General features: G+C 40.1%; 1 protein-coding gene and 1 long non-coding RNA gene across 6 annotated transcripts in view; one reads left to right on the forward strand and one right to left on the reverse strand.

Moving 5' to 3' along the window:
- Positions 1–13,762, forward strand: part of ERC2 (ELKS/RAB6-interacting/CAST family member 2) — a 1,374,577-nt gene that overhangs the window by 700,884 nt on the left and 659,931 nt on the right. For all 5 annotated transcript variants that reach the window (XM_077452044.1, XM_077452047.1, XM_077452045.1 and 2 more), the window contains one exon: positions 9,341–9,501. In XM_077452044.1, the coding sequence (XP_077308170.1) occupies positions 9,341–9,501 (161 nt within the window). The remainder of the gene's footprint in view (positions 1–9,340; positions 9,502–13,762) is intronic.
- LOC143927736 (uncharacterized) overlaps positions 9,429–13,762 on the reverse strand; it is a 75,999-nt gene continuing 71,665 nt past the window's right edge. Inside the window, exon 4 of the long non-coding RNA XR_013262312.1 lies at positions 9,429–9,551. This is a non-coding gene — a long non-coding RNA (uncharacterized LOC143927736). The remainder of the gene's footprint in view (positions 9,552–13,762) is intronic.

Genomic DNA, 13,762 nt, shown 5'->3' on the forward strand with positions numbered 1-13,762 from the left:
ACCAGATGATTATCTCTTCCATCGGATACACAAGAGATCTAAAGTAGAGGGTGGTCCTGCATCTATCTGGACAATATTCAGGGACACGAAGATAGGCGTTTTGAAGTGGCGTTTTTTGGATTTAAGCAGGCACTATCAGAGGACTAACCTCCACAGCCTAGAACCTACAGCAACCTTTCAAGGAACCCTGGTTGAGAATGGTGCTGCTGTAAACAGGCTGGAATTACACCTTTCCATATGCACTTTCATGCATTTGTACATGCATTATCAACAATCCTGCATTTTCATGTGCTGCCAATTTCAATAATAGCCCCTATAATTTAAAAATGGGCAATGCACATAAAAACATAGCACAACGAACTAACACTATTTACAACAATGGAAAACATGCATTGATTTATGATAAATCGCATTTGTGGACCCTAAACAAGTTTAAAAATTAACTTCATTGTTTCCTCTAATGTTAAAATCTAAATAAAGCTTTATAGTTTACCTACATCATAAACACACTTTAAAATGTAATCATCAAAAAAGCAAATATGGTATTACATCTTGCATGTTCAATACCGTAACAGGTGGAAGGACCCGCCATGGTTATAGGTGCCAACATATTAAAGAAAACCTGTGATGAGCGAAATATGGAGTATGTCTTTGCTAATCTCCTTTATGAAATGCTATCTACTTGACATGTCATGACGAGTCCTAAAAAGAAAAATGTACTGTGAAAAATACATACATTGATATTTTTGATGTTCTTCTGAAAATTATGACTGCTTGGCTGTCTTTGTCTTTAAACTGCTATTATGGAAAATTCAAAATTACAGTATCTGCTAAGAGCTCCCACCACCACTTTCCCAGAAAGGTATTCTCCAATATCGGCACTCCTGTGCATGCTCACTGCCATGTTTGAGCCTTCACTTTGTAGCTCTAATGGAGCATGGCTTTCCGGTACAGGGAAACACGTGACCACCTCCATGCAATTCCCTAAGCGGCCAATTACCAGGGAGAATACTGTCACATGGCTGGGCAAAAAGCGTATTCACCCCAAACTCCTGCAGCAGGCAGACAATGTGGAGGAGTGGATCAAAGAGTATACCTCGCCTCACTTTCTAACAGTGACCATATGTTCTGTGGATGTACCCTTTCTAAATGTATTTATTTATTACAGTTATTTATATAGGGCTGTTAATTTATGCATTACTTTACATACTATACATTTACATCTGCCCCTGGCCTCAAGAAGCTTACAATCTGAGGTCCCAATCTGAGGTCTCACATGCATACAAACATTTACACACCTAATAGGGTGTATTTTGACAGGAGCCAGTTAACCTACCTGCATGTCTTTTTTAGTGTGGGGTAAACTGTAGTAATGCCCCAAAACACATGGGGGTTTATTTACTAAAAGGAAATCAACTTTGCATTACAAGTGCACTGCAAGTGCAGTCACTGTAGATCCAAGGGGTACATGCAAGGAAAATAAAAAAACAGAATTTTTGCTTGTACATGATTGGATGATAAAATCAGCAGATTTTACCCGATTTCAGATCTTCCTCTCAGATTTACAGCAACTGCACTTCCAAGTGCACTTGCAGTGCACTTGTAGTGTAGAGTGGATTTGCCTTTAGTAAATCAACCCTGGAGTGCTATAATATGCAAGGTATGTTGAGAGCTGTCATACCACCATCCTGATTACCAAAGGTCTCTCTTCGTTGCTGGAACTGTCCATCAAGACAGTGTTCAGACAAGCTCTCAATTTTCTTATCAATCTTAAGACTTGCAGGTTTTAGGTTCCTGGAGTACCTCAAAGTACCCTTAGATTGCCTGTATTTCAGCCCTGTCCACAGCTTATGAAGTTGATAGTGGGTTTAGGTATTTAGGTCTATATCAGTTTCCTTTATCTACTCCAACTTTCTCCTAAAACATACCTATATATTATCTATTTGCATATTGGGCTCTATGGCACCCTAGGGTTCCTCTAGAGCATGGTTTTTCAACTAGGGTTCCTCCAGACGTTGCTAGGGGTTCCTTGAGCAATGAGCAATTTCTGCCTCAAATGACACCATGATTTTTTTTAGCTATCTGTAAGAGGGTAATTCTCAATGACCACAAGTATAAGGAGCATTCTACCCTCTGACTATCGCGTTATGTTGTAGATATAGTAATTTTAGTAGGGGTTCCCTGAGCCTGGAAAGTTATTTCAAGGGTTCCTCTGTGCTGGAAAGGTTGGGAAAAGTTTTGTGTCTGACTCGATTCTCATGTTTAAGTGCCTGCATAGTTCTGGGTCAATGCCACATGGCAAAGTCAGCTGCATGACACTGATAATTGTTTTAACTGCCTGTAAATGGGACATTCTTTCTACTAGCCACAAATATAAGGGGCATTTTTCCTACTGACTACCAATGAATTGATTTTAGCAGGGGTTCCCTGAGACATGAAAATTAGTTCAAGTTCTCCCCTGGGGTAAAAAAAGGATGCTTACTATTGTTCTTTCTGTAAAGCGCTGCAGAATATGGCAGCTTTTTTTTTTTATAAATGAGCAATATTAAATGTTACTGAACTGCTCATCTTCCACTGCCTTAAGGTAGCCATTTTTTTTTCTCCTGAGAAAGCCTTGAAGAGATAAAATCTTAACATCTCTCATACAGTGCTAGAGCTGAGGTCTCTGGCATGTTCCAGCTGGCTTGTAAACCCATCACTTTGTTAACTGTTCAAAGAAAATACCTTGGATATCTGTGTAAATTTCTAAAATAAAACCTTCACAATAAGATCTATAATTTCAAGAGCTCTTATCTCTGTTTTTTAAAGCTATCATTGAGGCGTCCCGCTATTTTTAAAGAAAACGTAATATGCAGAAAGCCTCGTTTTCCTAAGTGTGTTTACCTAACACTTACACATAGCATTTTACAGGGACGTGGGTTCTGCAACAAAGCGTCTGTAAAGGCTTGTCTCTAAACAGAGCTTTTCTTGGGCTGTCTCTCGCTTTCTCACATCATTCTGTGTACAATAATTTATCCTTATTCTTCATCTAGGCAACCACAATATTTGGTTGGTTTCTGTAGTGACAGCATGTTTTGACCTGTGCACCTGTTGGGACTGATTTATGAAACTGGAGCAAAGAAGCTAAAGTGTAGCAGTTTCCCACGGCAACTCAAACGCCCCGTACACATGATCGGATTTGAAAGTCTGACCATGTGTATGCTCCATCGAACATTCGCTGTCGGAATTTCCACCCACAAATGTTTGAGAGCAGGTTCTCAAATTTTCCGCCAGCAAAACTCGGAATTTCTGATCGTGTGTACACAAGTCTGTCACACAAAAGTTCACGCATGCTCGGAATAAAGCAGAAGGTGCCGCACTGGCTACTAAACTTCCTTTTTCTCGGCTCGTCATACGTCTTGTACGTCACAGCGTTCTCACGTTCAGAATTTTGGGCCAACATTTGTGTAACCGTTTATTTTCACTCATTTTGAAATGCATGTTTACAAATAGCAGCATTGGTTGCAATTTTTTCATTATCATTTAGAGTGCAGGAGATTCGCACTATATATATATATATATATATATATATATATATATATATATATATATAGATTTAAAACGTATATGAAAGAACAACAATTTAATATATAGGTGCTCACCAGTTCTTAGATTTGGTGGCTGCATTCATTTTCTTTTTATTCCTATATTTTTTGCTGGTAATCCAGCCAGTAACACACTTCTTGTTCTAGGGTGACAACACTCATTCACTGCGAAAAAAACTTTCCGTGCTATCCCTGTGTATAAACCATATATTACTCAACTCTATATACTATAGGAGGCAACTAGCACCACTATGCATCCAACCACCTGTACAAAATGCAATAAATATATATATATAGTCACAAAACAGGGCAGCACTCTCCTTCAACAAAGTGCTTTCAAATTATAGTGCATAAATAAATATCTGAAAACAGTGTAAAAATCATCTATATATAATACATTTACGTGAGTCCATCTTTCCTTTTAAATATATATACAGTCCATCAAAACATGATTCAATATCCATAAAAAATGTGCAGTCCCATACACCAAAAACACTTCAGTAATTGCCTGTGATCAATACACTTAAATATATGCCGAACCCTCAAGCTGCCGCCTACCTAATCAATATGTCAAAAAGGGTGAAGCAATACTAACATATGGGGATTGGATACCCTCAAAAACGTTAGAGTAAAAATTACAAAATGTAAAAAGCGGGAGAAGGAGAGGATGGGAGCTCACAGTATAGAGATTGAATGACAAACTATAAATGAAAACCTGTAGTAGCTCAACCAACCCTGTGGTAGCACATATTATCCATGATTAGCAAAATATGATTTATTGCTTTCAAAAATAATAAAAAGACATTAAAAAACATCATACATACATAACATTAAGGCTGCATTCACACCTCAGCGTAGCGTTTTTTACCGGCATTTTGTCGCGCGTATTCGTGCGTTTGCGTGCGTTTGCATACAGCGTTTTGCGGCGTTTTTTAACTTCTGCGGGTTTTTTTCAGCCAATAGGAAAAATATTCATCGCTTTTTTCATCTGCTTCCTTTTCTGCTTCTGCTTTTCATCTGTCATTTCCTTATGTAAATTATGTAAATTATATTTTCTCCTGAGCAGATACAGCGACAAAACGCCCATAGAAATGCTCGTTGTCGTTTGAATCAAGTGTTTCCATTAGTTTCTATGGGAATAAAAACGCCCAAATCAGCCCGATTCGCGCGACAAAAAAGGGTCTGGAACTTGTTTGAGCTTCAGGCGTAGGGCTTCAGGCGACTTGGAGTGGAGATGTGAACCATTTCCATTGAGAATAATGGATTTTTTTCCCCTCCAGCGTTTTGTAGCTTCAGGCTTCAAGCGACAAAACGCTCAGGTGTGAATGGGGTCTCAAGCTATAGAAACAAAAGACCTTCTCTGGACAGGTGGTGCAATTCCACCCAAGTTGCAGGAGTTGTAAAAATGCTGTAGTACAGCTGGGATGATATCCCCAGGTCTAAATGACCTATGGAGAGTGACCCAAGTGCTAAATTAATGTTAAACTGATATTCAAAAGGGAAGGATGAATGACGTCAAACCACAAAATTGGAAGCTGTGAGATGATATCAATGGTTCTCCAGATTTGCATAGGAAAAATTGTGGACAAGTAGATGCTTGTATTAGAGTGGATGGTAGCTGTGAAGAAATGGGGGAGCATTGCTAGGTTACAATGGTCAAGAGGAGGTGTGAAAATTGAATGGTAATGAATATGTGTTCAATAAAATGATGTATGGCTCACTGAAACCATAAGAACATAGTCCTCCTTGACCTACCTCTCACTGCTCACAATCAGAGTCCCTATGACGACTCGCTCTCACACCCTTAATAAAACAGCAAAGTAAATATGTAATCCCTTTCAGAAAGTAATAGTCCTTTCCCAAGAATGGTAAATGTATTGATACTTATCAGCTTGTAATCAAGTCCACAGGTCCAGGTTCCCGGGTAAGTTCCTTCCTTGTCTTTTAAAACAGCAGTCTTGCAAAATATTTATAACTATATATGGGTCAAAAGCATGTAGTCCCAGAGATGGGCTGTGCTGGCCTGACTGGTTTCATCGATTTCTGTTGGCTGCATCAGAGGCTGGTTGCCAATTCGGGATAAGCCGATATATATTCTTCTACATATTTTTGGTTCAAAAAAATTGTAATAGGCATATATTGATTGGTTTGTGCAAAAGTTATTGCATCTATGGGATCGATTTAGGGGCTTTTAATTTTTTTATTGTTTTTACTGGTAATGGCGGGGATTTTCTATTTTTAGCGTAACTGTGACATTGTGGCGGACTAGCTGATTAGTGCTATAAAAATGCACTAATCAATGCAAAAATTACACTGGCAGGAAAGGGGTTAAAACTAGGGGGCGAGCAAGGGGTTAAGCGTGTTCCATCAGCGGCTTCTAACTGTAGGGGGATTAGCTTACCAAAACATGACAGAGATCAGTGGGAGCAGTAGATCCTTGTCATGTCACTAGACAGAACGGGGGAATGCCTTGTTTACATAGGCAGTTCCCCATTCTGCCTCTCCTCACCCCAATCGCAGGCTGCCGGTGGACATCGAGTCCGTGGAACCCGCTATCCAGCATTTACAGACTGAAGTACAGGTACGTCAGTTTGCACAGGAGAGCCATTCTGCCAACGCGTATCGGAGTGAGCCGGTCGGCAAGTTGTTAAGCAGTTGTAAAGGCTCAAGATTTTTTTACCAATTTCATGCATTCTGTGCATACACCACATCTAAGCACTGGTGACCTGCAATATATAACATATATTATATATATATATATATATATATATATAACATCCGGAGGATGCTGGGACTGTGACATCATAAGGGGGGGAAAGAAAAAGTCCGCCGGAGCCCACACACGGGCGCTGGATAGTCTGATCGTGTGTACGTGTCATAACTTTTAATGTTGTCACTGAAACAGCCAGTCAAGACTATGCTGATAGAAGAAAAAGGTGGACCTCTGCAATTGTTCCCACTATCTGTGCCACAGTGACCCTTTCAGTTCTAAATGCCCCTTGCCTATAATGAGGCTATCATTCCATTCAATTTTTATTATGTTTATCATTAGGCACATTATGAGGAGTTACTTAAACTGATGCACACAAAATCTGTTGCAGCAGTGAATAGTAACCAATCAACTTCTATGTTTTATTGTCAAAGTTGAATTGAACAAGCTGGAGTTAGAAGCTGATTGGTTACTATACACAGCTTCACCATATTCTGTCTGCTCCAGTTTTAGTAAATCCCCCAAATCCCAGATAGCAAGGATAACTTGCCAAAAAATTTGGGGCAGTGTTGAATTGTAAGTCTGTTAACTTGCTGCGCATTTTCACTGGCACTTTTTACACTTGTAGAGCAGTTGAAGCACACGTTCTAGTTGACAATGTTTCAATTTGTAGCAACGTTTTGCGTGGCAAGTCTCTAGCAAGGGCAAAGATGAAGTGCTAAGTCTATAGCAAACACTCTCCAAGTCTACAGCATGAAAATTCAGCCACAGTGACCCCTGTGTTGGGAGGACTATTGCACAACATAACTGAACCAGAAATTGCAGCAGACTTGCAGAATGTTTGCAAAGAAAGTTGATCTGGAGTCATGCAATGCGGACTTGCTGTAGGGACATGCGGTGAGGTCAGTGGCTGGTGAGGCACTGGCTAATATCAGAGCCAGATACACACAAGTTACATATGCTGCAATTGTTAGAGCGAGAGCAATTATTGTAGCACTAGACCTCCTCTGTAACTCTAAACATGTAACCAGTAAACATTTTTAAAATGTCACCTATGGAGATTTAGAAGCCCTGAAGTCCACAAGTGTGTGCAATTTCAAAATGTTACAATGTGATTTGCGATTGTGTAACATCATCTTTTTTTTTATTCATGAAACAGTTTCTTTTCACAAAAAAAACGTGTTTAACTGCTTCCCGACCACCGGCCGTCTTGTGGCGGAAGGCCGTCATATGACGTGTGTGAGAAATAACCTGATAATATGACAATTTTGTAAAAAAAAATAAAAAAAAATAAAAAAAAATCTTAATTTTGCAAAGAATTGTGGGAAAAAATTACAACTTAAAAAAACTCACCATGCTACTTACTTAATACCTTGGAATGTCTACTTTGTAAAAAAGGGGTCATTTGGGGGGTATTTGTACTTTCCTAACTTGTTAGGCCCCTTTCACACGGGGCGGATCAGTAATGATCTGCCCCGTGATGATCCGCTCGCTCAGCGGGGATCGCTCCGTTGTCCCCGCTGAGCCGGCGGCGGACAGGGCGGTCTCCGCACACAGTGCAGGGACCGCCCTGTCAGCTCTCTGCTCTCCTCTATGGGGATCGGATGAGCACGGACCGTCTGTCCGTGTTCATCCGATCCGCTCTGCAGACGGATAGAAAAATAGGATTTTCCTCCGTCTGCAGAATCGGACCATAGCGGAGGCGGACCATAGCGGGTGTCTGCGGATGTTCATCCGCAGACACCCGCTATCCCATAGGGATGAATGTATGTCCGTATTCCATCCGCAAACGGGTGGATGAAATAGGGACATACTGTCCGCATGTGTGAAAGGGGCCTAAGTGTCTCAAGAAATGAGATACACCTGATGTACTGAAGGCCTGTGATCAATTTTCAGTGATTGGCACCATAGTTTGTAGACTCTATAACTTTCACAAAGACCAAATAATATACACTAATGTGGGTTATTTTTACCAAAGATATGTAGCAGTATAAATTTTGTGCAAAATGTATGAAGAAAAATTACTAATTAGCAAAAATTGATGACAGAAACAAAGAAAAAGGCATTTTTTTCACAAAATTTATGTTTTATTTTATTTATAGCAAAAAAATAAAAAACCCACTAGTGATTAAATACCACTAAAAGAAAGCTCTATTTGTGTGGAAAAAAGGACGCAAGTTTCATATGGGTACAGTGTTGCATGACTGAGTAATTGTCATTCAAACTGTGAGAGCGCTAAAAGCTGAAAATTGGTCTGGTCAGGAAGGGGGTGTAAGTGCCCTGTATTGAGGTGGTTAAAAAATTTCTGCACAAATACTGTGTGACATAAAAAGTTTTTTTTTTTTTTTTTTTAATGTTCATGGCCCTGCCTCTCCTGCCTCCCCTGACTGCACATCCCTGACTTGCTGCAATTGTGTGACAAACTTGTGAAGCCTAGGAAGTCTAGCAATAGCTGAGCAAGTCATTTTCATACTTGCAGCACAATTTCTTGCTATCTGGGTTGGGTACCATAACATAACAGATGTTTTTACTAAATGGAGAAATGGGGTTATACTCATGTAGTGCTTTTACACTGAGTTCATTCCAGCCGAGAAATACTATTTAGGGCTGGCTGGCCTACTTTTATTTAAAAAGAAAGCAAAAGTTCCAGTGAAATGAAAGGTTACCCTCACAGAGGTTTCCACCCAGAACTGAAATTCCTGAGCCCTTCAACCTGCATACGTGAATAAATGCATAAAAACACACATTTAAAAAAAATGCACTAAAAGGGGATAAAAGCGAACATCGATTCCTCTTGTACCAAATTGTAATGTAACTGCAATGTCTGCCTTCATTTTGTTAAGCGCTGCACAAACTGTTGGCGCTATATAAATCCTGTATAATAATAATAGAAAAAAAATAATAATGTGAACCTGGCTTAAAGGTTGCTTATTTTGGCCATTTGCTGCTTCAGCTTTTATAAGTATACCCAGATGTACTTCTTTAATTAAAAATCTTTTTATTAATTGCCAAGAAAAAAAAATTTAATTTCTTTCTCTTTCTTTAGATGGATGATCTCATGAATGCTCTTGAAAAGACAAGACAGGAGCTGGAATCCACCAAAGCCCGTCTCTCTGCAACTCAACAATCACTTGCTGACAAGGAAGCACACCTGAACAACTTGATGATAGACCGCCGAAAACAGCTCGAGGAGATCCTGGAGATGAAGTAAGGCCGCCATTTATTTCTGCTTTATTGTACGATTTAACATTGTTTTCCTGTAGACAAAGAACACAGTAATACTGTCACATCCTCTTGGACCGTAGTCTAAATGCAGTACTTATTTATTTTAAAGTATTCGTTTTAAACTTTCTTTTAAGAACTTCAGTGCTAATGTCGTTTGAATTAATTTTGAATTGTAGCTTGAGGGAAGATAAAATAACAAGGGGTTCAGGAAATTATAGGTTTTGAAATGTCTTATATTTTCTATTTCATTTTTTGGGCACCGGCACCAATATTTAATTTTTCCATAGCATGTGGAAAGTAAAGACCAAACCTCTGGATGAGAGCAACAGTCTTTTTTCAGCAGTTCAACACGCCCATGCACAGTCACCTACTGATCCCTATTCAGCAATGAGCCTGGTTGTTGCTGATTGGAGCTCAGTAGTTGTGACAATGCCTGGCTCACAATCGCCGTTCCCCAAAGTTCCTTAAATATTCCTAGTGTTCAGTAAGGTTAAGGTCATGGCTCTGTGCAGACCAAACTAACTCTTTATGGAGCTGGCTGTGTTCACAGGTGCACAGTCATGCTTCAACCGAAAACGGCCTTCCCCAAACTATTTCCACACACTATCGTTGGAAGCTAACATCTTTGTATGCGTATGCTGTACCATTAACAGTACCCTTTACTGGAAACACCAAAAACAAATCAAAACATCAACAAAATAATTGTACACATAAATACTCTTAAGCCCCATACACACTATCAGTTTTTCTGATGAGTTTTTCCTTCAGGTTTACCAAAACCATGTAGTGCAAGGGCCTGCCTAATTGCATACAAATTAAAGCTCCTAAGGTTTGACCTCATATTATATGGTTTTGGTAAATCTGAAGGAAAAACTCAGCAGAAAAACTGATAGTGTGTATGGGGCTTAAATGTGACTTGCCTGACAGGACTTGCTTTGACCTTGTTTTGTCCACCCCATGCCGGAAATCCCATGCCACTATTTCAACAATCTACATTATCATTGGCTAGCTTTTTCTTCCTAGTTCTCTGGGTGGCCAACAGATAAAGTCTATGTCATCTGTGCAGAAAAAAATGAATACTATTTTCCAGGGAAGGGCAGCTGTGAGGCCAGGGCTATGTCACCAGGAAACCAGGAACTGATACCCAACTAGTTATAAGTAACAGGATTAATATTTGATTAAACAGATGCTGTGATGCAGATGATTTGGGATGAGCATGCAAATGTGCATGAACCATGTATTTTTATTGTTGGAGGGGGGTCCACTTTACGGTATATCTCATTCCAAGAATTCAAAAAAGTTATATATTGCAGTTTATAAGTCTTTAGATGTAGCAACGTTAGTTTTGGGCGAATGCTCTTGTATGTTTACCAATTGCAGAGTGACCCTAGTTTACCGTCTAGAAAAAGGTTGCCCCCAGAACAAAAAGTGAAGGTAAATGTTTCTAACAGATCCCTGAATAGCAGTAAAAGCGGACAGGGGGTTCTAATCTTATGCCATTCTATAAAAAAATGAAAAGAAAATGTCGGTACGAAAACACTTAAACTCTTTTATTTGGGGGTGGGGGCATATAAATTTTTACATATAAGTTAGTGTAATGGCATGTTTTTAGCGCCGCTTTACCATCATTTTAGCAGCGGTATTCGGCCGCTAGAGGGGCGGTTTTACCCCCTGCTAGCAGCTGAGGAAGGGTTAAAACCACCGCAAAGCGCCGCTGCTGCCCCATTTATTTCAATGGGCAGGAGCAGTGAAGGAGCGGTGTACACACCACTCCTTTACCGCTCCAAAGATACTGCTAGCAGGACTTTTTTTACCGTCCTGCCAGCGCACCACTCCAGTGTGAAAGCCCTCAGGCTTTCACACTGGAGTGTGAAGAGCGGCTCTTTCAGGGCACTTTGCAGGTGCTATTTTTAGCGCTGTATCGCCTGCAAAGCGCCCCAGTGTGAAAGGGGTCTTAGCCATGCTGCAAATCCCAGCGACAAAAATCTACAGATTTTTATGCCTGAAATTGACAGCTGTGTGGGAATAACTCTGGCCAGCAAACCCATTGAGCACAATGACAGCTGTCAATCCCAGCTGCAGCAATCAGTACATTCTTTCTCCTGGAATTCAGTGTGGTCAAATGTAAGGTGTCACAAATTTAGGTTAATGTGTTTCTAAAGTCTCAACTTGTTTTCATAAAGTACTATATGGTTAGATAGGATATTGAATAATGGTTTTCTTTTTATTACTCATTATTTCCTATCCGGAAAACACAACAGGAATTGAGAGGGATCTCTTAAAAGTGGGTGAATGTCATATGAACTGTAACAGAGGAAATATTTCAGACTTTCTGTCCCGATGACAATGATCACCAGGACAAATAGAAGGGTGAATGTCTCTGGTAGGAACTCAGACAGCACAAAAAATGACAGAGATTCAAACCCTTCTACATGCATATGGGCTCGTACATACTGTACAAGCCTTTGCTACCTCTCTGCAGTGGATCCCTTTTAAGGAGGAATTATATCACCTCCTCAAGCTTATTTTAAGCTTGAAAAATGCTGACCCGCCATGCTGAAACCGTGTGCATTGCATGCAGTTGCAGCACAGTCTCATTCACTTGAATGGGTTGTGTACGGGAGCAGTATCCTCCTCCAAATGTTTGTATGTGTATAGCCCTGAACACTTGGATGCCCTTTTTTAGGTGGGTAGTCAGATGGTAAGACCCTGGCTTAACTACCTGATTTTACCCCTCACTGGTTGTCCGTGTAAACAAACCCTTAAAGTAGAAGTCCGGTCTAAGGATGTGTATACTTACCTAAACTAAGTGTGCTCCGGTCACATGATCTCTCCCCATGTTGTTCACTGTCCGACCTCTCCCCTGAAGCTGGCACTGGGAGCTGATCACACAACCAGACTGGGGTGCCCTTAGATTAGGTAAGTATACATATCTTTACTTTGCAGGCTGGATAGTATAGGACAGTAATGGTGAACCTTGGCACCCCAGATGTTTTGAAACAACATTTTCCATGAGGTTCAATTACACTGCAGAGTGCATGAGCATCATGGGAGTGTAGTTCCAAAACATCTGGGGTGCCAAGGTTAGCCATCACTGGTATAGGGCTTAGAATGGGCATGGGAGCAGATTTAGGCTTAGCTAGGTTTTAACCAAACTTCTACATTAAACTAAAAGAAATGAGCCTTTCAGCATACTTTAAATGAGTGGCTTATATAACTTTAGCTGCTGATAGCAGTCTGATTAGGATGGCGGTTTTCTTTTTTTTTTACTCTGTTCACATTAATTTTATCCAAAATGATTTGCCACATGCTCTTTCTCTTTGAAGAGATCATTATACAGCCAGAGCTAACAATTTAATGACGTGGTATAAACTATTCTTTCATTAAACTCAGACAGGTGTTCAGATAGGGCGGTGCGAGGGCATTGTAGAAAATAGTCAGCGTAATTCCTGGAATTCGGCTTTAATGGTTTTGAATCCATGCATAACTGCTGTAACCTTTTTTTTTTTTTAGGTACTATTATCTGGTCTTCCACTTTAGTTGATCTCCTAGGACTTTGGATTTTGCTGTTTATCATTTAGTGAGTTTTTCCTCCCTGATTAAACGTGTGTCCATTTACCCCTTTATTTCCTGAAGGTGTGTACACAAATTAGCTGCCGGGGCTGTGTTTACACCCATTAAACCCTCTGCTGGCTTTCTGCTGTAGAGCCTCGTTCATGCGGCCATACCTAAGTGTACACCCATGTGAGGACCGTGTTTGCTAATATCATAAAAAATGCTACCACAATGTTTGTTGTTTGTTAAACTTGTTTCATTGAAACAGATTAGAGATGCATACATATTATATCTATAAAATCTACCACAATGTTATTCTCCAGGGTCTCTGCTTCAAAAAAATATATAATGTTTGGGGGTTTTACCTAATCACCAGGCCTAAAAAAGTGTGCAAAAACTGTCTCTGGCAACAAATGGGTTTAGGCTTAAAATAGATGTAAACCCCAACTGAATGACATTATTTGCTATGCATCTATGTGAGGAAAGGAGAGTCAATAATTAAGTCCGACAGGGCACAGTGAGTACATTGTTTACACTGATTATCAGTGCAGCCCCATCAGTGCTCATCAGTGCCCATCAGTGCAACTTATTAGTGCTGCTTCAACTGCGCAGCCTCATCAGTGTTTTCTCACCAGTGCCCATTAGTGCAGCTTATCAGTGCCCATTGGTGCCGCCTTATTAGTGTCCA

This window comes from Lithobates pipiens, unplaced genomic scaffold (assembly GCF_037356315.1).
Source record: "Lithobates pipiens isolate NorthernLeopardFrog02 unplaced genomic scaffold, aLitPip1_a1.2 Scaffold_23, whole genome shotgun sequence".
NCBI lineage: Eukaryota > Metazoa > Chordata > Amphibia > Anura > Ranidae > Lithobates > Lithobates pipiens.